The sequence below is a fragment of the Anoplopoma fimbria genome, chromosome 19, assembly GCF_027596085.1.
Source record: "Anoplopoma fimbria isolate UVic2021 breed Golden Eagle Sablefish chromosome 19, Afim_UVic_2022, whole genome shotgun sequence".
NCBI lineage: Eukaryota > Metazoa > Chordata > Actinopteri > Perciformes > Anoplopomatidae > Anoplopoma > Anoplopoma fimbria.
Genome location: NC_072467.1, coordinates 15,157,410 through 15,184,938, shown reverse-complemented (window position 1 = coordinate 15,184,938; position 27,529 = coordinate 15,157,410). Strand labels below are relative to the sequence as shown.

The following is a 27,529-nucleotide window of genomic DNA, read 5'->3' as shown; positions in this document are numbered from 1 at the left end:
AGTACATTTTTGTTCCCAGTTTAACAGAAGTGAAGACAGAAGTTGAGTTTCTAATGGAACACCTAAAATGTGAAAATATGCAGTGAGAAAGATAATTGGCTTAACTGGGAAGAAAATATACAACTGCTTGACATATTTGATATATATATTATGATATATATATATATATATATATTTAGTGTGTATGCTTTGGAAGTGTGTATGCTTTGGAAGTGTGTATGCTTTTGCAGCATGTTTTTTTTTTGTAAGTTTGTAGACCTTTTATTAACATGTTTAAGTCTTCAGAGTTCTTTTCTGTCCTGTGTGGGACTGACCAAACGTGAATTAACTCTAGAACTTTAGCAGAAATATCAGATGCAGAAACTGTCATGATGAACATTTGAATGGAATAAAAAGTAAGAAAAAAACAAGTGTCCTTTGTTAAATGTGCTGTGTCTCAGGTCCTAATTTGTAGTGCATTTCCTCATTTGTCTCCTCAGATGACACTGATGGACCTCCTCCTCCACCTACTGCGGAGCGTCAGGTGAGAAAGAAAGACCTTTATTTGACTCAAACAGGGTATACCAGGGGACATGAACTAGATTTGACATATTATGAATTTCAGTTGTCCCTCTTTTTCCAACACAGAACAGAAATATGGAATAAAACCTAATACTTGACCTCTCTAAAGACATCTCATTCGGCATCTTTCCCCTCTTGGCAGAATGTTAGGTTGCAAATTAACTACTGCCAGTTCTCCGAAAACACAAAAAGGCCCTTCAACACAATCTCACATCATCTTCACCAATCAGATGCACCACAAGAGTCCGTAATGCTAAACTCATGTTTAAGTTTTGTCTGAGTGGATTAGTTTACGTCCAGATGGGTGTTTGGCAGGATTTACATTTGTCTGTTTTTGGTAAAGGTCAAGCTATTTATCGCCCTGTTATATCTCCTCGTCTGTCCCTCCAGCTGGTCCAGTCGCTGGGCGTGGCTATCTACCGAGCTCTGGACTGGGGGCTGGATGACAGCGAGGAGCGGGAGCTAAGCCCCCAGCTGGAGCGCCTCATCGAACGCATGGCTGGGGGGGACCAGGGCGAAGAGGGCGTCTGCACCGTGGGGAAGTTCAGCACAGACGAAGGGTACAGTGGCCAGGAGGAGGAGGAGGAGGAGGAGGAAGAGCGGGAGGGGGCGATGAGGCCAGTGTGCACGTTACGCCAGGTGGCGGCGCTGTGTGCGTCCCGGCTGGCTGACCCTAGCCTGGCTCCAGAACACTACCAGGCCGTCTGTAGGGCTCTGTTTGTAGAGACTCTGGAGCTGCAGACCTTCCTCATCAAGATCAGAGATGCTAAGGAGGTACGTCAGGTAGCCATGTCCTCGTTAAGGTAACACCTGGTTTACTTTTAAAGCCAGATAGCTGGAATAATTTAGGGAACATATAAAGGAAAATCGACTCATGAGCTGCTTTTCAGCTGTGGACTATCATTACTTCTGCCTCCAGTGGCCTGAACCTCAATGTGTGCACTCTTTGAATTTGAAATGCTTCTGAAGATTCCTCCCAACAGTTTCTTTCCAGTGCTCAACTACAATTTATACTCTTAGGCCTGTCACAAGGAATACTTTTGTTAGCAGATATATGATTTCATGCCACTGATATAATTATAATATAGTAGCATAATAAACGTAACAATGGTCGAGGTCATGTTGATATATGGTACAATAAGTAGATACCGTAAAAATGATCAAGGTAATATCCATATATCGTACGATAAGTTGATAACTCAACAAGGATAGAGGTCATGTCCATATATCTTACGATAAGTCTACAACAAAAAAATGATTGAGGTCATCTCCATATATTGTACGATAGTTCGATAACGTAAAAATAGTCGAGGAAATGTTGATATATCCCATGATAACTTTATAGCTTAGAAAGGATTGAGGTAATTTCCAAATATCATATATAAGTCTATAATGCAAAAATGAGCAATATAATATATATATAGCGTACGCTAAGTTGATAACGTGGAAAGGATTTAGGTCGTGCCCCTATATTGTACGATAAGTTTATAGCTTGAAAATGATTGGCTATGCCCATATATCGTACGATAAGTCAATAACGTGATTATAATGACAGGCATACTCCTGGTTTACTTTTGTTAGACTGTTCATGTTCATACAGTTGGTTTGCTCTTTGTCATTTAGCAGATGGATTCCCAGTTGTTGAACAAAACGTTCAGTAGAAAATCAGAGTTTGATTAAAATGTTTGCTATTTAACGTGTTCTTCAACAAGGCACCAATATATTGATTCTTCACAGTTATTCAGGTATGGGCTCATTTGGTTACGTTGACTTTTAAGGATTATTCTCATTATTACAACTAATTTATAGCTCTGACCATTGCTTCCATCACTAATAATAATATTGTATTCACCACATAACAGCTTCCCTGAGTTTCCATAAAAACAAAACTCTGTTTACATTTAGTGTTTCTCACTGCAACATCTGCGTATCCTTCAGGCTTAACACATGTTGAATGCATTACATTAGTCATAAAACATTTGCAAAACTGATTATTTTACTTTGACTATTTAAATTCTGCTTCGTTAACATCCATGTTTGCTACAGTAGCTCGTAGTCTTCTTCCTCCCTGCCTTTCCCACCATTATGTTAGGTTTCTTCCAACACCAACTGTCACTGATCACTGAAATATAGTTTTGGTGTCCCCCAGTGGTACAATCATCTGATTCAGGGACACATGCTAAAAGCAATACATAGAAAAATAGATACACACAAACTTATCCCATTAGAATAATTTGAAATAATAGCACATTCAACATTACAATACTACAGTCTAATAAAATTATTGAGTACAATCCTTTTAAAATTGGATTTTTGTGGCAAAAAAACAAAAAGTGTTTGAAATTAAACTGTTGTAACTGTAGCTTTCAATAAAAAAACATGTGTCTGCGTCGCTTTTTGTTGCACAGATGCTGAAGAAGATCACCAAAGAGGAAACTGTGGAGGACAGGCCTACAGCTGAGCTGGACGCCCTGAAACACAGAGACTGGGTGAGCCGAGACGAGTCAGAGCACGGTGTCCCAGGGAGGACAATGCAACAGTATGTTTGACCAAAGAAAGCAGTGCTGTTGTGTTGACGCATGTGTGTGTGTGTGTGTGTGTGTGTGTGTGTGTGTGTGTGTGTGTGTGTGTGTGTGTGTGTGTGTGTGTGTGTGTGTGTGTGTGTGTGTGTGTGTGTGTGTGTGTGTTGTTGTTGTTGTTTCCATCCCAGGCACGTCTGTGGGTGCAGCTGATGAAGGATCTCAGGCAGGGAGTGAAGCTGAAGAAGGTGCAGGAGCAGCCGTTCAACCTGCTGCCCACCGAGTTCAGCCTCACACCCTTTGAGATGCTGATGCAGGACATACGGACTCGCAAGTTCCAGCTACGCAAAGTCATGGTGAGAGACCCGGTTTAGAATAATCAAGCCGAGCATTAGTTACGATATGAATATTAAGAGATGAAAGCAGTTAAAATGTCAGTTGAAGAGTAAGAGATGAAAGCAGTTGATATGTCAGTTGAAGTGTAGGATAAAAAAGCAGTTGAAATGACAGTTAAAGAGTAAAATATGAAAGCAGTTGAAGAGCAAGATATGAAAGCATTTGAAATGTCTGTTGAAGAGCAAGAGGTAAATACAATTGAAATGTCAGTTGAAAAGCGAGAGATGAAAGCAGTTGAAGAGTAAGAGATGTAAGTAGTTGAAATGTCAGTTGAAGAGTAAGAGATGTAAGTAGTTGATATGTCAGTTGAAGTGTAGGATAAAAAAGCAGTGGAAATGACTGTTGAAGAGTAAAATATGAAAGCAGTTGAAGAGCAAGATATGAAAGCAGTTGAAATGTCAGTTGAAAAGCGAGAGATGAAAGCAGTTGAAGAGTAAGAGATGTAAGTAGTTGAAATGTCAGTTGAAGAGTAAGAGATGTAAGTAGTTGATATGTCAGTTGAAGTGTAGGATAAAAAAGCAGTGGAAATGACTGTTGAAGAGTAAAATATGAAAGCAGTTGAAGAGCAAGATATGAAAGCAGTTGAGATGTCAGTTGAAGAGCAAGAGGTAAATACAATTGAAATGTCAGTTGAAGAGTAAGAGATGTAAGTAGTTGAAATGTCAGTTGAAGAGTAAGAGATGAAAGCAGTTGAAATGTCAGTTGAAGAGTAAGAGATGTAAGTAGTTGAAATGTCAGTTGAAGAGTAAAGAGTATGAAATGTCAGTTGAAGATGTCAGTTGAAATGTCAGTTGAAGAGTAAGAGATGTAAGTAGTTGAAATGTCAGTTGAAGAGTAAGAGATGAAAGCAGTTGAAATGTCAGTTGAAGAGTAAGAGATGAAAGCAGTTGAAATGTCAGTTGAAGAGTAAGAGATGAAAGCAGTTGAAATGTCAGTTGAAGAGCATAGATGAATAAAATGAAGAGCACAGTTGAACTGTAAAGAATTAAAGCCAATGAAATTCCCATTAGAGATTAAGTGATGGAGATAATAGAAGTGTCTTCACTGTACATTGTTGTTGACACAAGCCCATAGACTTGTGTCAGTGGTAAAGTAAGCGCTTAAAACTGCTGAAATGTCAGTAGAGACGTTTAGCTTGAAGCAGCTAAATCAAAGCATCGCAGATCTTCTGGTGGAAATACAAAATACTTCTGTCTTCTCTGAGATCTTAACTCTGCGAGGAACGTTTTTATCATCACTTGACTTTGATTAAATGGAGCATGAAAACATTGAGGGCAGACATGAGTGAGACTGTGTGAGACTGAGACGCCCGTTTATCATTTCAAGTCCTTGAAGCCACCATCCTCTTAATCAGGCAGTCTACTGCATCACGTACTGTACAGGCTCTGTTACAGGGAGGAACTGTTATGTAGGAGGCATACATGAGGCAGTCACCTTGAGGCCTTCTCAACGGGCAGATACATAATTCAGCCTCAGAACACAAATATTAATGAAGGCTTCTCACTGCCTTCTGTCCTCACAGCAGTTGCACAGAGAAATATCAGCCAACTCTGCATTTCCCCTCAGCTCCAAGGAGAACTGCAGCTTCTTTCAGCTCTTTGTTTTGGTTTCACGGCCTCAACTTTACCATTTTGGTTCAGTCTGAACACAATGGACCATTTAGAAGCGTTGGTGGAGACCAAAGTGGAGCTTAAAGGAGAGTGAATTTCTGCATGTGTCAAAAGGGAAACATCTTTGCTATCTCAACTCTATCAAGTGATGATATTCTAATGTTGTGATCGGAGCTTGTTGCATCGCCGCATGATCACTGTATTGATTTACAGAAAAAGTACTACAGTCAGTGTTTCTTCAAAATTTCTCAGGTGGATGGTGACATTCCCACCACAGTAAAGAGGAATGCCCATGAAATGATACTGGATTTCATCAGATCAAGACCTCCACTTAAACCGGTGAGTGGTTTTCGCTTTTTTGAATAGAAGTTCCCCACAGCAATGTCAAGGAGGGTTCATGCGTGCAATTTTTCTCGCCATTGAAAGTATACGGTCAAAATCGAGACTGTGTAGAATACAGGAGCAGTAGAGAATGCTGGATGCAATAATCCAGGCATGTAGATGGATAACTCAAGAATTCATATGCTAATTATGACAATTTCACACAAATATCTACTAGGATAAAATGACGATATGAAGACATTCTGGACGGACATGGATGTAAACTGCAACATGACTGCTTGGCTGAGGCTTACAACTGTGACGCAGTAACACTAGTTTAGGTTAACAGCCTGCTAGAAAGGCAACCAAATATTAATGCGACTATTTACCCCATAACAATAGCTTTTAATTAATACAATAATTGATATATTACTTAGAAAAAACTGTTATTGATACAAGCATTTCTGTAATACATTATTGTACTAATGTTAGCTTACATGTAACTAGTTTAGTCTGTTCTATGATTTGATATAAAGTTACAGATGTAACTACGGTTCTATGAATCCTGGATGACCGCCAGAGGCATTGCTTAACACTGAATATCTTCCGTCTCGCGCACACGCAGGTCAAGTCTTTACATCAACAAAGTCATGTGTGACCTTGGAAGACCCCAGCCGGATATAAGTTCCGTTGTCATCCCTGAGATCAGTCCTACGGAACCTTCTCGCGAGTTCACGAAATTCTGAGACCAAGAACTCTGGCGGTCATCCAGGATTCATAGAACCGTATTTACATCTGTAACTTTCGTTCTATTTCATCCTTACTGACTGCCAGAGGCAGTGATTAACACTGTATGAGTATATCAACAGAGTCACGAGGAATCCCAAGTACATACCTCAAATAGCTGAGGCAGAGGAACTTGGCAGAAGAACCACACCCAGTGGATGGGGTGTTGCGATGTTCACTCTGTAGTATCTGGTGAATCTCCACTATCAAGTGAGACAGGTGCTTTTATGAGAGAGCACAGCCCTTCTTAGGACCGCCATAGCAGACAAAGAGCTGCTACGACTGCCGTATGCAGGCTGTGGTTTCAACAAGCTCTGAGGGCCCGCACCGGGCACAGCAGCCTTGACCTCTCCTCTCCTAACCTCAGGAGATATTGTTCACTCACCGACAGGGCATGTAGCTCTCCCACATGCTTTGCCGAAGTGATGGCAAGGCGAAAAGCCGTCTTGGCCGACAGCCAACTCAGCTCTGCCTCTGCCAGGGGTTCAAAGTGAGGCAAGCATAGGATGTCCAGTACAAGGGGTAGGTCCCATGCGGGAGCCTTTGGGGCGCTCGGGGGACGCAATCGCAGAGCCCCTTTTAGGAAGAGGGACACCAGCCTGTGGCTCCCTACTGTGTTATTGTCGACCCTAGCATGCTGCCATGAAATGGCAGCCATTTACACCTTCAGGGTAGAGGGAGACCGGCCCCTATCTAAAGGCGACTGCAGGAACTCAAGAATGGCAGGCACAGGGCACTGTACTGGGTCCTTGTTCTGAATCGAACACCAGTCAGAAAACAACTTCGACCTGTTCTCGTACTTGAGACAGGTAGATGGCGCTCTGGCATTAAGAATAGTCTTTCTGACTGGTTCTATACAGCCAATCAGCAGGGGGTCGGGCCCTCCAGCGACCAGACTCACAGTCGAAGGCGGCTGGGATCGGGATGTCAGATCCGACCCCCTAGCTGAGACAGGAGGTCTCTCCTGCCGGGGAGGCGCCAGGGTGTCCTCCAACAGAGTCTGTGCAGCAGGGAGAACCAAGTCCTGACTGGCCATAAGGGGGCCACCAGCAGAAGTCTGTGGCCCTGTTGAAGCACTTTGAGAAGCGTTGGTAAGATCAGAGGAAACGGTGGAAAGGCATAAAGAAGACCTTCTGGCCATGTGTGAGCCAGGGCATCTTGACCCTGAGAGGCAGGCATCTGTTGTGACAACCTCCCGGCGGAATGGAACGGAGCCCATGGGGACACCCTTTGACAGATATGCCCTCTCCCTCCACAGGGATAAAGCCAGAAGGCACTGCTGTGATACCCCTATTGTACTGTGCCAGTGCCACTTGGCGTCCAAGTGAAGGGAGAGTCCAAATGGAAGCACCCTGAACTAAAAGTGACCGCCTTGAAAGGAAAAACGGAGAAACTGTCTGTGGTGAAGCACAATGGGAATATGGAAATAGGCATTCTTCAAGTCGACAGACGTAAACCCCTCTCCTCTGGAAACAACATGAAGCACTTCTTGTTTTTTCTGGGTCTGGGATGATGGTCATTTTGACCCGGCTGAAGGCTGGGGGCCGGTGTCGGAATTGAAGCTTGTACCCCTGGGTTAGGGTGGAAACCACCCAGGGGCCTGAAGCAAGAGCTCTCCAATAGCTGATATGCTGCTGGTGAAATAACCGACAGACATGTGGGGAGGTTTCCTTGAGGGCAAGCGGGTAGGGTTGCGTTGGTAGCGGACCGGCCTCTCAGCAGGGCTCTAGGGCCAATGGCTGCTACTGGGGTGAGCTGGGGGCTGAAAGTGGCCTCGGGGGGCTGATGTGGGACTCCTAGGCCAGCGGGGTGGGGGCATGTCCCTGCGAAGACCAGTGAACTGCTGCCTGGCCTGACTAGCTTGAACATTCTGCTCAAGCACCTGTATAGCAGCTGAACTGAACACCTGGGAAAGTACGGAGGGTCCTGCTACTTGTCTCCGACAGGGGTGACTGCGCCAGCCAAACCTGGTGGCGAGTCTGAACCAGAGTGGACATAAGACGCCCAAGTTCCCTCGACATGAGCGCAAATGCCTGCAATGAAGTGTCGCTGAGGCTGGTAGAGGAAGCATCGAAAGTAGCATGCTGCAGAGAAACTGAGAGGGCAAGATGAGGTGAGAGAGGGAGTTGCCGATACGGCCAATGCACTGCTATGTCATAAGCCCTGGAAAGCAGGTAATCTGTGACCCGACATTAGGGGCGGGGGCACCTGGCATAAGCCCTCTTGGAGGGAGACCCTGCAGTCTCAGAGGGCCGATGTTTAAACTGGGTAGGTTGGGCTGGATTTCAGTCACTCTGAGCTAGCACTCTGCTAACTGCGAAGAAAACAGGCAGGGAACAGTTTATACAGTGAGCAGGGAGCGAGAACACTCTTTTCACTAGAACAGTCGCTGCAAATATTGGTGTCCCACCAGCCCGAGCGAGAGCACTCTGCTACTGTGGAAACAGGCCAGAGAACAGTCAGTCAGTGAAAGGGGAGCGAGGACACTCTACTCACTATTGTGGGAGCTGTTAAATTAGCGCACCCTCAAGTTAGCCTAAGCGAGAGCAATATGCTAATTGTGAGAGCAGTAATGCACAAAGTCAATGTACACAATATCAATAACATCTTAGGACTAGCATCTCACCAGGTTAGCCTGAGCGAGGACACTCTGTTAACTGTGAAAGCCAGAGGCGACAGTGTATAACTCTACAGTGAACTGCTGAGGAATCTGGGTGTGACCCTGGACGACCAACTGTTGTTCTCAGCAAACATTGCATCGGTCAGATTCCTCCTCTACAACATCAGGAGGATTCGCCCCTTCCTCACTGACGAGACGGCGCAGGTGCTCATCCAGGCTCTGGTCTTCTCCCGCCTGGACTACTGCAACTCACTACTTGCCGGAGCCCCGGCGTCGGCCATCAGACCTCTGGAGCTTGTCCAGAAAGCTGCAGCTCGTCTGGTGTTCAATCGCCCCAAGTTCTCCCACACAACTTCCCTTCTCCGTTCTCTACACTGGCTCCCTGTAAGAGCTTGCATCCAGTTTAAGACTCTGGTGCTAGCCTACAGGGCAGTGAAAGGAACAGCTCCTTCCTATCTCCAGGCCATGGTCAAGCCCTACACCCCCGCCCGACCACTTCGCTCTGCTGCCTCGGGGCGATTGGTTGCCCCGTCGCTCAGAGGTCCCTGCGTCCGATCCACCGGGTCACAGCTTTTTTCTGTCCTGACCCCACAGTGGTGGAATGAACTCCCCACTGACGTCAGGACAGCAGAGTCGCTGCCCATCTTTCGGCGCAGGCTGAAAACTCACCTCTTCATGAAGTACTACCCTGAGCCTTCCTCGTAGCACTTATTGTATTCATATTAGTTTATTGCACTTATCCTATTCATATTAGTTTGTAGCACTTATTGTATTCGTATTAGTTTGTTGCAATTACTGTTTTCGTAGTAATTTGCTTCTGCACTATACTTTTGCTCTGGTTTATGCTTTTAGATGCTTGTTTAAGAAAGGAGATGCACTTATGACTTCTGGTGACTAGTAGTTCTCTTGAATACCTATGTTGAATACACTTCCTGTAAGTCGCTTTGGATAAAAGCGTCTGCTAAATGACTGTAATGTAATGTAATGTACAGTGAGAGGGGAGCAGGAACACTCTTCACTAACACGGTACGATGTCAATCTAGCAAACGCCGAGCGGACACGCTCTCCCAACCGTGGAGACTAAACAAACAGTAAATCTGATATTATAGAGAACAATGTAAATCGATCTCACCGATTGGCATTTTTTTTGTATACCTGTCATGGTAGTTTGCTTCACTACATTGTATTGAATCACCCTCAAAAAGCTTCAAAAGTTAAATTTTATTTTTTTGTCTAATGATAATCCAAGCACTGTTTCAAAAGCGTTTACACCCAGTTAAAAAAACACTGTGGGTGGTTACATCATACATGGTTAATCCATTCATGTACGTGTATGTATGTACAGTAGTTGCCTCGTTTAGATTCCTCAGAAGCATAACTATGTTCTTTATTGTTTCTCCTCTCCGTTAGGTTTCAGAGCGCAGCCTCCCCCCTCCTCCCCCGCAGCAGCAGTCCCTCCATGAAAAGGTCCTGGCTGAGATCAAGCAGGAGAGGAAGCTCAGACCGGTGGTCCTGCCCAGCTCCAGACGTAAGAGACCATTGTTCACCACTGTTTGTTTTTTTTACCCCGCCATAACTGAATTAAGGCTGGTCAGGCACATTGTTGGGCGCTTAAAAGGTAGAGGAAAGCGTATCTGCCATTGACCAACAAAAACCTGGTCTGAAGTCAGTGGCACACAGAGAAAACATTTTCAATGCAGAAACAAACACTCCATTTAACTTGCTGTTAAAGAGAATGGGAGATGACACTCTGATTGGTTTGATTCATGTAATGCCAAAAACACACCTATGATTAATTAGAGACTAAATACAACCTTATTTTACTTCTTTGATACTTAACATTGTAAATGTTAGAACTTTGATCTCTATCTAAGATCCTTTATAAAGTCATTACCATTTACCTTCATTGCAACTTTTGTCATGCTCTGCTGTGCTATCCACAAAATAAATGCTAAATAATGAATTTGGGGCTGAAATGCAAGTCTGTACATTGTGTACTGTAGACTGTGAGGGTCACACTACAGTTAGCTACTGCATACAAGTCTGTGAGCTGTAGTTTGAAACAAGAGCATTTATCCATTTAGAGCTACAGTACATGTGGAGGTGGCATTGCATTTCATTAATATTGACCAGCTATTTCCAGATCAAGGTCAGTGTCATTGAATAAGGAGACACACTGCTTTGTTTGGAGCCGGTATGGGTTATTTGTGAAAACACGGAGTCTCTGTAAATGAGTTAATAGCCAGAGCATAATATTATAATTGACCTAATGGTTAGAGGGACGGTCTTCAGCCTTTGTTTTAGTAAGCCTCATACCTGCTGATATGAGCAGGAGGATTGCACTGGATCCTTAACATCTGTTTGTAGTTTGTGGTGGTAAAAAAAAACAACAACCAAGAATGACATAGTGAAGTGCTGATAAGTGCTATACAGATCAACTTTTATTATAATTATTATTGTCAATGCTGAAAATTTGGAATTAATACCAAAAGCAAATAACCATGGTAGAATCAGTCATAGTGTTTCTCATTACTGAAACCCCATTTCCCATTCAGCTTACTTACTGGGATTTTTTCCCCACCAGTTTTTACTTATTTAACCATCTGTCATTCAACAGAAAGTTTAAAGATGCATTAATTGACTTTGAAGATTTCAATCCAATATTCTCTCCTTTAAGCCCTGTTTTGCTCCATCAACAGGAAATATCCAAATATGCAGTTATATGATAGGAAGTTATTTTTTATAAAACTGTCACTTTATCCTGAAGATGATCTGTGAAAAAAATTGGGTTCCTCTGCCTCCTTTCTAGTGCTCCTAATAATATTTGCAAGATTCTGTTACTGCATTGTCTATATCTCACCTTGAATGTTTTCAGAAACATGTATATTTTAGTAACCGTTCAGCTGGAAAATAAGCTGCTCATTCTTTATCTTTTTTTTTGTCTTTTATTTCCTATCATTTGAATTGTTTGTTATAATGCAAATACCCGCTAAAGATGACAATAACAAAGTAAAATGACAATAACATTTATAATTGTTGTCGGTTTTCAAGGACTTTTGGAGCAGCTGAAATAATTTTTCAGGACATTTGTGAAAAACGAACTGTCTGGAGCCTTATACACCAGATGCTATCACAGAACGAAAAACAAAACAAACAAAATATATATTTGCTCCTATTTTTTTCTTCTGCTGATCTGATCAGTGATTTAAAGCACAGATACAAATGAAACCGTGAGTTTTATGAGCTGTTGCGGTCGAGTCAAAACTAAGCAGTTTTGACTCGACCGCAACAGCTCTGGAAGTTTGAGAAAAAAAACTTTTTATCATATTAGCTTAAACACAGAAGAGCTATGTTGTCCAAGTGTAGCTTTAACACTAACCTGGTGATGGCGGTTTACAGTAATTAAACTGTGTGGTTAAGAGTTATTGATGCTAAAATGCTACACAGGCTTCATCTGAGGATTTCTAACCTCTGATCTCTCAGTGTCTGAGCTGCTTGTTCCCTGACTGTGCTTTTCGGTGTCTCCTCCCTCAGCATTTGGCTCCCTGCCCTGCCTGGCTCAGACTTGTCCTTGCGACGTCAAATCCACGTCATGCATCGACCTGTCCGTGTCGGAGCCCCGCCCCCCGTCCCGCCCCCGCATCCTGCTCAAGGCTCCGACTCTGGCCGAGATGGAGGAGATGAACATATCTGAGGTGAGGCCGGGCGGGAGCTGCAACACTGACAAATGTTTTTTCTTTGGGTGGAGTCATTATTGGCTCCTCTTAGGGCTGCCTGGTGTCTTCAACAGTAGCACATGCTTTGTTTTCCAGCCTAAGTGGGTTAGATGCCTCTGTGCAGAATGGCACAGGGTGTGGAAAGTGAAACAGCGATTGAGATGAATCCTCTCTAGCATCTTCAGAAGTACCCTCACTGGCCCAAAACAAACCAACGTAGGGCAGTTGGACTTTCAGTTATGCAAATATTTCCTGGTGGAGCAGCTGCTAAGTTTCTAGCTTGCAGTATTCTTATTTTCAGCCTTTGCTGATGCATTGCAGTTTATCTTGGCATGATGCCGTCACCCTTGGGGGGGACTGTGTATCGTGTCATCTGTGTGTCATGGATGGATTACTGAACAGCCCTTGGCCTTCACTTACAAAATGTCACTCATAGAAATACGTAGAAACCAGGGAGAGACACAAAATGACCAAAAAGAAAACATTAAAAATGACTACAAAGAGACACAAAGAGATCAAAACAACCATAAAGAGGTGCAAAACAGCTGTGAAGAGACAAAAAGAGACTGATGAGAACAATGAAAAGGGGCAAACAGACCACAAAGACACACAAAGCTACTACAAAGAGACAGAAAATGAATACAAAGGGAAGGGGGCAAAATACCTGCAGACAAAAAATAACTACAGAGAAACTAAAACAACTACAGAGTGACACTAAGCAACCAGAAAGAGACACAAAGAGACCCAAGGCAAACACAAAGAAACACAAAGCAACTACAAAGTGAGACAAAATGACTATAAAGTGACCACAAAGTGACACAAGACAATTACAAAGAGAGTCAGAACAACTATCAAGTCAGTGTGTCTTGCTCCTGTGTAGCACAGGTGTTGGGGCTTTTTACATGTCTGTGCCATTGTCTCATAATCCTCCCATGGCACAGGTGCATGTGAGAAACGAAACCGGAAACGATTTATAAAAACGCTGCGCCACTAGAGATATTAAACTCCACAAGAAACCTTTGAGTTACCAGGGAAACGCACCCCTCCAGACTAACCTGGTCCTGATCTGGGTAGCTTTCAGGCTTAGCTCCACTTCAGACTGAACCAGTGAGCCAATCTATCTGCCAGACTCCATCCAGAGTCTTCTTGACCCTACTTACATCTGGCATTAATGAGTCACCTTTTGTCCTTCACTCAACCTTTTTGTCTTTTTTTCCTCCCTCACATCCAACCCCTCCTAACGCCCCCCACTGTCTCTGACCCCTCATTTCCTTTTTCTTCTTCCTCCCCTCTCTTAACCCTTCCCGTTCCCTCCCCTCTCCAACCTCCGTCTCAGGAGGAGGAGTCCCCAGACAGCATGGAGCTGAGGAGGACGGAGAGCTCCCCCACCCCTCTGAAGAGGGACCGGTCCTTCTCGGAACATGACCTGGCCTTGCTGCGTGCCGAGATGCTCCCCTCGTTCTCCGAGTCGGCCCAGCTAGGCGGGGCGGTCAGGCTGAGGGGGGAGAGGCCCCGGTCCAGGACGCTGACCGGGGCCGGACCCCCTCTTTATCACAGAGGTAAGTGCGTGAGAGTAGGCTGATTATCCTAGGTATGATTTCATACTTCAGTAATTTCTATATATAGACTAAATATTAAAATCATGCTTTATATTTTTTTTTACCCTGGGAATCATTTTAGTCACTTTTATTATGCCATTATAAATGTTTTCAGATTAATTTTTAAAATTCGCCTCCTTAATGACCAATGAGTGAGTCACCCTAATCTGATCTATGGCCATTTAAACACGTTGCCATTAAATTATTGTAGGATTGCGTGGATGATCTGTGTGCCTTATCTGAATTGAATTACTAATTTGGCACAAACGTCCACTTTTGTCCAAGGATGAACTCATTAGAAATTGTAGGTCAAAGGTCACTGTGACCTCTCAAAACAGACTTTTTTAACATAACTCAAAAAATCATATACTAGCTATAATGATTTCACACAAATGTCTACAGAAAGCAAAAGTACAAGATGGATAATTGTTTTGGCAGCGAAGAAAAGAAACTGGTGATGCTGCTTCAGCAGACATGTCAAATACAAGAGAAGAAGAAGCTCATCGTGCGCTCGAGTTCAGCCGTCAGTATAGCTGGGACATCAGAGACTGATGTGTAAAACATCTGGCAGTTTGGCTGGCAAACGGAGGCCCAAATATTCCAAGACAAATCATCTTACTATCCAAGAGTTGGGAATTAAAACTATGCAGGGCATCATGAATGAACACATGGTGGCACTGTTGCTACTAAAAACACATCAGTTGTTCTTGGCTCTCTGTCTCCGTCATGCATTACTGGGACATTTGAATATAACAGACCTGTGCTCACCGACTATGTCAAGTTAAAATGTCTCATGCAAATAGAGAGTCTGTTAGCTGCACTCGGGGCTGGGCTGAATGCTGTATTGCAACAAGTTGTTGTATTCTTCACTTGCTCTACATGTAACATAGCTGCACACATCAGCACTTCTGTTTCTTTACAGTTGATTCTAAAACAGGTTTGTTGACATCCAGGAGTCTGATGTAAGTTGGTCCTAACCAAACACTGCTGCAGCTCATTCTATCAGTTAGATTCTGGGATCTGGGATCAGCTGCTGTAGTGTTTGCTTGCATTGGAACCCTGCAGCCCTCTGTGTCAGATGATTCTCTCTCTCTTCTTAGTGCTGTTTAAAGGGGAGACAATACACGTGAAAAGGTTAAAACATGTAAATAGTGGATATCACCATGAAACATCCCCAGTTGATCACTTACACTAAGACAATTATTTCTGGAAGTACAAATTGGATGAAATGTTTAAATATGCAAATGAGACATTATCTAAAACGTACTAATTTTCATACATTTCCAGAACATAAATCTGAACATTTGATAAAGCTAGGTTCAAAATTCTTGTCTCACTTTGGTGAAATATTAAAGTCAGAGGTTTTTAGAGAGGCAATTTTAAATATCTCTTTGTGTCATTCCATAAATCTGAAAATACTGTCAACAGCTATAAAGAAATCCATCCGTTTTTAGCAATACAATGTATTATAAATCAGGATATGATTGATATTTGAATAAACCCCTCTGTAAAAACTTTCAGAATATAGATAGGAATGAAATTGTAAAGTTTGGTGTATGTAAGTGATACTGAAGTTGAGATTTCTGGATCAGAGTCTGAGAAAAAACTCATTTAGAGAAAACGGCCTTTAAAGATATGTTACAGACATTTTGAAGACACTACAGGGGAATAGGATGAAGAAATTAACTAATAGATATCACCATGAAACTTCACCAGTTGATTACTTACATTAAGACTATGCAGTTTTTCTATAACAACTTTCTCTTGAAATGTTATGTTTAAATATGTAAATGAGGCATTATCTAATGGTAACTTTTGGCGAATTTAGGGGAAATCTACAGACGCAAATAGACAACGGAATGAAATAAACACCTGAATGTGTATTTGGTAGTTTTCTTTCTACAGGTCAGAAAGAAGACATGTTATGGAAGAAAAATGGACCAAAATCTCAAAGTTGACCAGTGCGTGATAAGCAATGTTTTTGGCTGTATTGTCTCACTTTCATCCCACAGAAGGAGACACAGTGGCAGTAGTACAGTCTGTGGATATAGTGATTGTGATGTGAATTTACATGCGATTTGGCCATAAACTGATTTCAAACCCAAGCCCCCACAAACAGTTAAACTGAGTGCACTTAGATCATCGATACAGCGGCTAGCAGCCTATACACCCTTTTTAAAGTTTCCAGCTCCTCTGCCTCGAGGCTTGGAAGGAAAGCAGCAGTGCATTAACTAGTGACAAAACCCAACAACTACTTTGATTGTTTCCATACGTCTTGTAACTGTAGAATATCTATTAGATTAAAAGGAAAGGGTTTTCAGCCTTAAATCAAAGGGTTCTCTTTGTCCCCACTGCTTCCAGTCTATCCTCAGTTATACCTCAAGCACTAACCTCATTGAATTACAGTTACCTCACTGAAATCAGAGCTGAATTACACGTCACTCCACATCACTGGTCCTACAGTCCTTGCTGACAGGGATTTGACAGGGATTACATCTGTCATGGAGCTGTTGTTATGGATTCTAATCAAATCTAAAGATGTGCTGATAAAGCCTAACTGAGTGAAGGAGGGTGGAAGCTAATGGGTTTGAAATGTGCGCTGAACGTAAGCCACAGGGAGGATGTTATCTGTTTGATGGCCATGATTCATGCATTAGCAGCCCGGCCGTCCATATCCAGAGGCTACCCGAATCCATTCTCAGTCTGCAAGCCGATCCACCCAGCTGCATGCCACACATGGGTAGATTATGAGACAATGGGCCCCTGGGCACAGACATAAAAAAAGGCCCCGCCACCTATCCTACATAGGAACAAGACAGAAAGACTTTATAGATGTAAAGACTCTTTTTGTTGTTGTTTGGTGTCATTTTGTGGTCAGTTTGAGTCTCTTTGGAGAAGTTTTGTTTCTCTTTGGAGTCCGCTTGAGTGCCTTTGCCGCTTTCTGCATCTCTTTTTAATGATTTTGGTCTTATTTGTAGTCTTTTTGTGTCTCTTTGAATAAAAGGGCCCCTGACACTTTTGGTCCCTGGGTTTGTTGGGGACAGACACGTTCAGTAATCCATCCACAATCCTAAAACGATAATGTATTATGCAGTACATAACTCTGCCAACTGGGGGCTCTCCAGCTTAACTGTGACTGTGAGGACGTAAGCCCCGGCTGTCATCAGCAGCTGATCCAAATTAGACATACTGATGATGTTTACCGGCCTGTTCCGGCCTGTTTACTTTCCATTAGAGCCAAATTGACACCTTCCATTTGCAGGATCGAAGAGGCACCCAGTTTCAGCTGTGTGTGGTCTGTTTTTGAAGCCCCTCCCACCGTCGGCTAACTCAGCCCCCTCTGAGCTCCTCTTTGAGAGCAGCCGCCGAGCAGACCTCTCTCTGGGATCTAAGTTACAGATGTAGCAGCAGGGGCCGAATCACTCCACTGAAATCAGATTAATAATACATGAAAGCAGGAGAGTCGATCGTCAAGCACTCTGAAGCGCACAGATCTGAGATGGAGCTGAATGAAAGAGGCTGATGTGTAATTCATGGACCTGTTAGACTGGGATTTGAGGTTTTCTCTCAATCACTGTCTGACGTTTGTCCCTATTAGATTTGGTCGTGTTAAGTTCCCCTGTTGAGAAATACATTTGTTTTATTTTGACCTGGACCCTAGTGACTAATGGGCACCACAATTGTTAAAGCTGTCCTGTATTGAAGGAGAAGGCTGCTAAACGGGCCCTGATGTAACTCCTACGGGGCAACTGCCCATCATCAATGTACATCTACTAAAAGTGCTTGTTTTTTGCCACTTTGCCACAGATTGTTATAAAGAAGTGGACATTATGGAGATGACCCTAAAGAGAAATAAAGAAAAAATATGTTTCTTAAACTTTAACATGATCCGGTCAGTGTGTTTTGCTCCGAGAAGTCTCGTTCTGGAATCTCTTGATGAATCCACATTTCCTAAATCAGCTAAACCTTGAAATTATTTTAGATAACACTAAAATACGCTCTCTGTCTCCAACACAACAAACTCTGACAACACCTGCACTCATCTCTCAGACTATCACTCACGTTTTCACCGTTTTCCTCGCAACAAGTCACATGACACATACACAAACACACTGGAACAAGCGAAAGGTAAAAAAAAAGGTTTTATTTCTCTGTGGGGTCCTTTCCATAATGCTGTCAGACGGCTATAATAACAATAAAATGAATATGGGCAGCCATCAAATTCAAAGACCTCATCCACAATTACCATTGTCTTTCGGCAACACATCACCTCGCAGAGAAATAATTTCCCCATTGTGGGACTAATAAAGGATTGATTATTATTATTATTGTCTTTCGGCAACACATCACCTCGCCTGCTTTTCTTTCATAATGTTGTACATTGTAGCCCATTTAGCGGCTGTTGTCTGCAGACTTATCCTTCAATACTGGACCAATTTCATCAGTTGTTGTCCCGATTAGTAGCTTAGATGCAAAAACATGGGACACACATTTCAATGTAACCCTGTTAAGTAGTGGACAATCATTTTTTCTCCGTCTCTTTCCCTTTTCATCCGTTACCCCACCCCAGCCTCCTACCCGGTTCACGGCTGGGTGCCGCCCTCTCCGGCCCGCCTGTCTCTGAGTGCAGTCGACGAGACCACAGAGGGATCAGAAACTCGGACTGGCTCCAGAGCTGGAGACGAGAAGCAGTGGATGGTGAGTTAGAATCCTGGTGGGTCCTCTGCTTCATGGGAAGTCTCAGTGGTCCCACTGGTGATGGCAAAGCACTGCAAAGTCACTTTTTTCTATAAAGGGTCCTTAAAGACTCATTTCTTAAAACGAGTGAAAGAAAATTGCCATTATTATTATATCCAGTTTCCAAAATGTTTTGGGAGAAGAACTTTTCAGAACAGAGAAAATTATAATTTGATGCACTTGATTCCAGAATTATTACACTTATATTAGAAAATCCTCAAAACAAGTCAATATGCGAAATAAATAATTTAATATTATTTCCTATTATCCTAGCACAAGGTCCATTTAGAAGCTGCTCTGGAGCTTTCTGTCATATTACATGGTCTTCATGAGCAGGGGGGAGTTTTCTCAGTAGTCATGGAATTGTAATTGTTAAAATCTCTAATTCTCTGAGCACCTTAATGGAATTATTCAGCCCAAAAATGAATTAATTTCGACATCTACCAACCTACTGCTCACTATGGAGTAAACTACGACTGATGGGTCTCCTCTCCTCTTCAGGAGGAGTTCAGCCACCCTGTGGAGAGTCTCGCCTTGACGGTGGATGAGGTCATCAACGTGCGCAGAGTGCTGGTGAAAGCAGAGATGGAGAAGTTTCTTCAGAACAAAGAACTCTACAATAACCTGAAGAGAGGCAAGGTACCGATTGGAGCTTCACTCATGCTTTTTTTCTCACTTTGCTGTGTTTACAGTTAATTAAATCTGTGTGTGTGTGTGTGTGTGTGTGTGTGTGTGTGTGTGTGTGTGTGTGTGTGTGTGTGTGTGTGTGTGTGTGTGTGTGTGTGTGTGTGTGTGTGTGTGTGTGTGTTCTCAGGTTTGCTGCTGCTGCAGGGTGAAATTCCCTCTCTTTTCATGGCCGTCTACCTGCTTACTGTGTAAAAGGTATCGGAGAAAACTTTCCTCTCATCTGTTTTCTGAAATGTTTAATTAATATTAATCTTTAAATGTTACTTGATGTTTGTCCCAAGATTCTAAGTAATACTGAGAGTATGACTCTGATGCATTATTTATTTCATTAACTACTCATTAATATGTTTCCTGTAAATAAGATTTCATAATAGGTCTACATGCTGTCTAAAAGATGTATTTGCTGCCCTAACAGTAATCCAATTGAACATTTAGCAGTGTTTCTACGCTTTAGTTCAGTATGAAAATGTGCAGTAAACGGTCTAGTTACTGGGTTTAAGTTTAAAAAGGTCAACTGTGATTGACTTACTGCTTCTTAAGGCAGATACCACTCTTCAGCTAACATCGAAGCTAACATGAAGCTGTGATATTCATTCATCCATGTTGTTCTGTCATTTCAGTGTTAGACCTGCTGTATATCCCACCAGGAAAGTGACATTTCAGCCAGAGAAGATGAATATATTAGACAGAAACGATCAATTGTTGAATTAATCTGTGTACAGTTTTAATTTCTATTTTTCTATTTATGTGCATAATTATAGTCTTAGAAATGAAGAAAAACAATAAAAATGCTCCTACAAGTGGTAGGAAACAGAGAACCTCTCCCTCAATACTGGACCCATTTCCAAAATGGTTGTCGCCATTAGTCTCACAAAAATGGAAAATAATATAGCACAGATTTATTTTAGTCATTTTAGGACACAAGCTAGTAGGAATCTATACTTTAAATTCAGGAAAACGGGTGTATTGATTCATTTGTGTTTCTCTTACAGATCTGTCTGCAGCTCCTGCAGTGCAAAGGTAACCTTTAAGAACTTGTGGTGTTTAGTGATGGCAATCATCAACAAGGCACAACACTAACTTTTAAAGTTGTTGCCAGATTGGCAACCAGGCATCAGCTTTTGGTTGCCATTTGAATCGTTATATTTTCAAGTAATTAAGATACTATGCAGTTACATGTAAACAATATTCAAGTATCACTAACGCGACGAAAACTAAAAATGTATTGAAAATTGGTTGCCACTGATGGGAACCAAAGGCAAAGAGTTAGTCGCCAATTTCTCAAAATGGTTGCCAACGGCAACGCTTACTGTTAAGCCCTGATAAAGTGCTTTTAGCTTTTCATTTTAAGTATAGTTCTCTGTGCCTGTTTGTCTATTTATTGCTTTGCAGAGAGTTTAAATGGGATTATAGTTCCTACTTGCAACATTATTTCAATTTGTCAAGTACATTGTCAAGCGAAGTGGCTGGTTTTCTGTTGACGTCATTTCTTCTGTTGTTCTTTTGTCGGTGTTCATTTGTTGCCTCGGCCCCAGAGTGTGTTGGATGTCTGGTTCTGTGCTCCGTAGGTTTGAGATTCAGGCTGTTTTTTGTGTGGTTCTAAATGCTGTGTGTAGTGCTGCTGTTGTATTTGGGGGTGCTGTGACTCATTTGTGTTGATTTATCGTGGTTTGAAAGACATGTGTTTGTTTTTGTTACATGTTCATTTGTGACTGTGGGACGGCTAATGGTCATGGTGGTTTGCTGTGTAAAGCGTGGAGTCCTTTGTGTTTGTGCATTTTGAATTTATTGGCTGTAATTGTAAAAGTATTTTTGCCTTCAAGTCTGTTGCGTCTCCTCACGCTACAGTTCTGCCTCTCTTCATTGTCTCACTATTTTCCTCTTGTTACTCTCCCTGCGCTCAAGATGAAGATCCCCTCCAAGAAGATGGCCCACATTCCTGTGTACACCGTCGGCTTCCACAGCACTCCAAAGAGCCATGGACGCAAGAGCCAAGTCTATAAGTGAGTCTGTGTTTATATATGGGTATTTATAATCTAGGTATTCTTGTACTTATATTGCATAAAATGTTAAATTTGTACATAAGAGAGCCAAAAAATTTGACTAAAGGCAATCAGTAAAAATATATGTTTTAAATAAAGATTTTCTAAGGTTTTTGCTTTGCTAGCAGAATGGCTTCATTCCTACATTAGACACTTTTGATTATATCCGAGGGGTTTCAATTAAATTGAATGAGAAAGTAGAGAATAGGTTTGGTTTTTAAATTGTCAAATTGTCAGGAGGTTTATTGATCACATGCATACTCCTCAGAGGATGCACCCTTTCCATTTTGGATTCTCCATTGGAAATTTCCACATTTTAGACATCATATCTCATAATTTAATGTACAAACAAGCATTCGATGTGTATGTTCGTGCTCCTAGGGGGATACATCTTTTGATTTATATGATTTCCCTCTAGTGCCACCATCATGACTCTTACACGACTGAAGCTGATGGGAATGTTGTTAGACTTGCAAGTATTTGGTCATAAAATGAAACATCGCGTTAGTTCATGCAGGACACAGAAGTCATACGCCCCCAGCTGTAAACAGCTAACAGCCAGCTGATTGAATCATAGCTTCTAATCGGCCACACGCCAATCACAGCCGACTCTCACTAAAGGCAGTCCATTTAAATATGACTCTTCTCACTGATCCTTGTTACACCAACGCTGTTACAGACCGTACCGCTGGCAAAGGTTTGCCTCCTCCACCCCAGCCTCCACCCTTTTTGGTCCAGAGTTCATCATGCATAACAAATGGTTGAAATGTAATCTATGCATCCAGGGAGCATTTTAAGAGTGGAGCCACCAGCGCCAAGTATAACTGTATTTCCATTGTTGCAATAAATGGATAAAAATCTATGGCGTGATTGTTCCTGACTGAACTTAAGTAGTGGACAAATTACAATTTTGCCCTGATGATCACTGATAAATGGACTGTACTTGTATAGCGCTTTTCTAGTCTTTCAACCACTCAAAGTGCTTTTACACTGCATGTCATCATTTACCCATTGATGGCAGCAGGGGCTGCCATAATAACTAACTAAGCAATCATACCCATTATTACAACAGCAATATCACTGAGCCACAGTCCCCTGGTGCCACAGGAAAAAGTTAGAGGATCACCAAAGTTTTAGCAATTCATCCTGAGGCGGACAAGAATGTTTGTACCAAATGTCATTCCATTCAACAGCTGTTAAGACATTTTACAAAAAATAAAAACGACTTCATGGTGAGGCTAAAGGGAATGCAGGGCGATCACCCAAGTCGCTGTGTCATTTCCAAAGTTCTCTCAAGGTAAAGCTGGCTTAACACTCCGTCCCGGTTTCCCCACAGTCCCTCCATCCAATCACTATCCATGGTCAATCAAAGGACACATGCCCAGCTCTAGGTTAGGAACACAGGTTAAATCTATCTAAGTCTGCCATTGACTGCTAACCTTGTCAAACCTAAGGCAGAAACGGCCTCTGAGCTCACCTCAACCAATTGACTACTCAATCCAATCCCAAATAGGTGAACTATAGTGGCAGTCTTGTGGGATTTTGTTTTCATAAGAAACTTAATGTGTGATATTTATGGAGCAGTCGATCGCTATGAGAAGATGTTGAATGCAAACAACGAGGGATATGAGCAAATGGCATTTATGTTTTATAAAACGTATTTGAACTTTAATAAAACTTAAACTACTCCCAACAATATAATATTTGTATTTTAGTTTTGGTGCTTCCATAAAATCAGGGGACTCACTAGACATATTTTAAAATAACAAAATGGCCAAAACCAAAGAAGCAGAGACCAAGATATCCTGATTTCAAAAATGCTAACTAACTGGATAGCATTTTTCATAAGAAGAATCCAGAAAGAGCAGCAGAGTTAGTCCATACGTTGTTGCTAACAAGCTCACAAACAGGGGAACAACCATGGTCAAATCCGCTCTATAAGCTAACTTACTTGATAACTGTCTGTTAAGAAGCTAGCTACCGTAGCATGGTTGCTATCTGATCAGTAAGTTTACAACTGAAGAGCAGTATGTAAGCTGAATGCACGCAATATCATCCAAGGTTTGTTTAGAGTCTTAATGTGATCAATAGACCAATGGTGTTTCTTTAATCATCCAATCATTATAATTAACCTTTTTTTTTCTAATCTTGTAAACAGTGCTCTCGACCACTTGTCAAATGTCTCTTACCTTTTAGAAAAGAGCAAAAATAAGAAAATATTTGTGAATCCCAGAAATCAATGTGTACTAACAACATAAGAAAAAAATAAAAAATAAAAGCTTCCTGCATGAGGCCCAATAATGAGTTTGTTCTGTTTGAGACTCTGCTTATTAATTCCCGTAAAGGTCAGGACTGGCAAGACAGTTTTGATAGTCGTCAACTTGGTAAACAATGCATCTTCACATGTCAAATTTCACGAAAGTTGAACCTGACTAAATTATTTTTAGCCCTTTTTCCTAGTGACTTGAGATTCCATTGAAATGAATAAATTCTGCTCCCAACCTTTTCTTTTTTTAAATGTTTTATGCTCTGACCATTTAAACTTGTTTTGTCAGAATAAACCAAAGATGCAGAGTGGGATCTCTTTGATGAATTTGTTCCATACATTGATAGTCACAACAGTGTTACACCATCTGTAGTCATAATAAAAACCAACCCTTTCCAACCCTCTGCAGGTCCCTGCGCAGCTTGTCCCGCCGCTCCGTAGAGGAAGAGTTCCCCCACCTGTACGCCCACGGCTGCACGCTGCGCGACATCTGCGCCGAATGCACCAAATTCGTCGCCGACGTCATTTCCTCCAGCCGCCGGAGTCTGGACATCCTCAACAACACTCCCAAGAGGGAGGCCCAAGGTGCTGCTGCCGCCGCCCCCCTTCAGAGACCACAGCTGCAACGTCAATCACACCTCGAGACCTACCCTCAGCCTCACCCTCAATGTTACCCTCAGTGCCACCCTACACCTCACCCACTGTGTCACCCACAGCTGCCTCCCAAGTCCCATCATCATCAACAGCAGGGTCTTTACGCGTCATCGCCGTCCCCTTCGCCGCATCTCCACCCCAAGACGCTCACCAACCTCAACCAATGAATAGATGAATTACTTTTTAAGCCTTTCTGCCCAAACACACACACACACACACACACACACTCCATAAAGAGTTTTGCTCTTGCGCTACACTGTGTGCACACACAAAGTTGCACAATCAAAGTTCCTTAAATATTGCCGGGTGGTGCATTAAGTGCGTTATTTAACAGTTATGCTATGATACATAAACCTGTTCTGGTGACTTAATTTTTATCCCATTCTGCCACACACACACACACACACACACACACACACACACACACACACACACACACACACACACACACACTCTCCTTAATGAGTTATGCTCTTGCGCTACACTGTGTGCACACACAAACATACACACACATGCACAGAAAAAGTAGGGGTCTTTAAGTGTTCTAGTGGTTTCATGCACACCAGAAAGGAAATAACCATCAAATAGATATCAATACATAATCCAGTGGGGGTCCTTCTTTAAATATTGCATTAAATACGTTATTTAACAGTTATGCTACGATATATAAACCTTTTCTGGGGCTTAGTAGAACCCTTTTTAATCAGACTGTAGCGACTCTAAACCATCACCTCATCCATCATCCAGTGCCCAACTCAATTTTCTTCCAAATCTCAACATCTCACCCAGCAGATGTGCTAACTCACTCAAAGAGCCCCCCCCCCAGTCACTTTATAAGGTTTCAATAAGAAACCGTTCTGTCAGCTGCTGTGAGGCAGGCGTATTAGAGGAGAGGGCCGATGAGGAGAGTCCTGGTGGTCGGGGAAGGATGCACCGTGGGAGAGCATGCAGAGGTGGTGTTGGGGTGGTGGTCGTAGAGTCAACATGTAACCCTAGCATTTTAGCTCTCTGTGGTTGCCTTGTTTTTTTTTTGTCATGAATGTAACTTAGAACTCAGAGAAGGAATTGTAAACTGATAAGCTTGTACACTGCGTAAAAACGTTTAATTTTTAATCACCCTAAAAAAGGGATTTTTAACGAGTGGCTGCTGCATAAGGAGGCCTCTTTTGGGGTTTTTTAGACGTGCTTGTAAAGCCCCGGGTGCAGCTGGATGAGGTGCGACGGCAGCAACACTGTGAATGTATCGGGGCATGACTGCATACCGCACCTTTTTTTTTTTCAACCAACGCAGCAACAGTGATGCTGATGTGAAGCGAGCAGATGAAACTCCCGCCGCTCACACTCCCTGTGGACGCTTGCAATCTGCTCTGGTTTTGTAAACACTAAGTAAACCTCAACTGCAATAAAAATCTAATGACAAACACGACCGGTGCTGCGTCTGCTTACTGTTCACTACTGCCTGCTGTGTTCAGCTGGTCTGCGTCGCCAAACAACAGCCTCGGTGGTTGCAGAGCTGCACTTTATCAATATATGGAATCATAATTTTGTATATTCCTTTTTTATGGCTCCACGACAGACGTGTCATGAGGCACGTTTTTGGATCGTCCGGCCGTCTGTCCCATTTTCGTGAACATGATCTCTCAAGAACACGTTGAGCGATTTTCTTTGAATTTGGCACAAATTTTGACTCAAGGATGAACTGATTAGAATTTGGCGGTCAAAGGTAACCGTGACCTCACAAATCACATTTTTGGCCATATCTAATAAGAATTCATGTGGCAGCTTCAGGCCCCCTGAATCATTCACATTAAAGGTCCGTCCTGCTAACGTCATCTTTGACACGTAATTTGTAATACTGCTTGGTTAACTTAATGCTTTGGTAAAATTTCATCGATTTGAGTTGTTGAGCGGCTTAAGTCAACAACTCAAATCAAATAAATTTTACCGTTTAAGAGGAGTAATTTCTGCATACTGATTGACGACCTGTACAACTGTGTCAATCTGATTCATGCTTTTTACCAACCAGGCCTGACTGTAGTTCTGTGGCTACCAACCTGTAAAGGAAGACGATGTCTGCTTTCTTAACAGAGCGCCAATGGTTCTAACTGGAGCAAACAGCCATTAATTAGCGCAACACTAGACCCATTTGAGTCAGTCAATCAGATGTGGTCGGCAGTTCAGAGGCCTGTAACCAGGCTAATGGGATTAGGATTCACAGTATAACCCCTATGTTTATTTTATTTACAGCCAGGCTCATTTACATGTCCAGTAAACACACAAGTTAGGTTTTCAATTACTCAAATCATCAAGTATGTTCCATTAGCTGGTAGCCAAAATAGGGATTAGGCATGGGATTCAAATCAAGATTATACTGGCAAGAAATCATTGCGATTCACAATATTATTGGGATAATAATAAACAATATTCTTAAATTTCTTAGAATAAAACTAAAACATACTGTAATCACTTCATCCTTAATTTTGTTAAGATATAAATGTTTGTATTGCATCACAGATAGAATATACATATTTTTTTAGTGTCAATCAATCTCAAATAACGTTGTAAATCATAAGGTCCCCCTGAATAAATAAAGGAGAAATGAATAATAAAATAAAGCCATATTGTGTCAGGTCATGTGGTTTTTAAACTTTTTCACCTCATTACAATGAAAGAGAGCTAGACAGTTCTTTACAAGAGTGAGTAAATTCACAGTTATCCCAATAATGGAATTAATGTTAATGTTTTTATTGGGATCCATTGAAAAATCCATTATCGTCCCGTCCTCTAGCAGCGATGCACTCAGCTGTTTCATCACTATCTGGCCCTCCTTGCTGGGGGCCGGTTAAGAGTAGTAAGTGAAGAGTCAGAGGGCAATCAATGCGAGAATAAAACAGGTAATAAAAGGTGTTTTGAAAAAGTGTGAGACACCCCAACCACGAGAGCTCCTTGAGAATTCAGCCATAACTGGCCAAACAAAATATCATGCAGTTCAGTGCAGCAGAATGCGAGATTAGCC

The 27,529-nt window shown here is 42.2% G+C and overlaps 1 protein-coding gene across 1 annotated transcript in view; it reads left to right on the top strand.

Moving 5' to 3' along the window:
• The window catches only part of spire2 (spire-type actin nucleation factor 2), a 34,896-nt gene extending 10,008 nt beyond the window's left edge, over positions 1-24,888 (top strand). The window contains exons 2-15 of the mRNA XM_054620242.1: positions 480-523; positions 952-1,335; positions 2,970-3,050; positions 3,272-3,436; positions 5,339-5,425; positions 10,224-10,341; positions 12,348-12,508; positions 13,866-14,088; positions 18,698-18,825; positions 19,366-19,503; positions 19,679-19,746; positions 20,544-20,571; positions 21,457-21,554; positions 24,269-24,888. Of these exons, the coding sequence (XP_054476217.1) occupies positions 480-523; positions 952-1,335; positions 2,970-3,050; positions 3,272-3,436; positions 5,339-5,425; positions 10,224-10,341; positions 12,348-12,508; positions 13,866-14,088; positions 18,698-18,825; positions 19,366-19,503; positions 19,679-19,746; positions 20,544-20,571; positions 21,457-21,554; positions 24,269-24,680 (2,135 nt within the window). The 3' untranslated portion in view covers positions 24,681-24,888. The remainder of the gene's footprint in view (positions 1-479; positions 524-951; positions 1,336-2,969; positions 3,051-3,271; positions 3,437-5,338; positions 5,426-10,223; positions 10,342-12,347; positions 12,509-13,865; positions 14,089-18,697; positions 18,826-19,365; positions 19,504-19,678; positions 19,747-20,543; positions 20,572-21,456; positions 21,555-24,268) is intronic.
• The last annotated feature ends 2,641 nt before the right edge of the window (positions 24,889-27,529 follow it).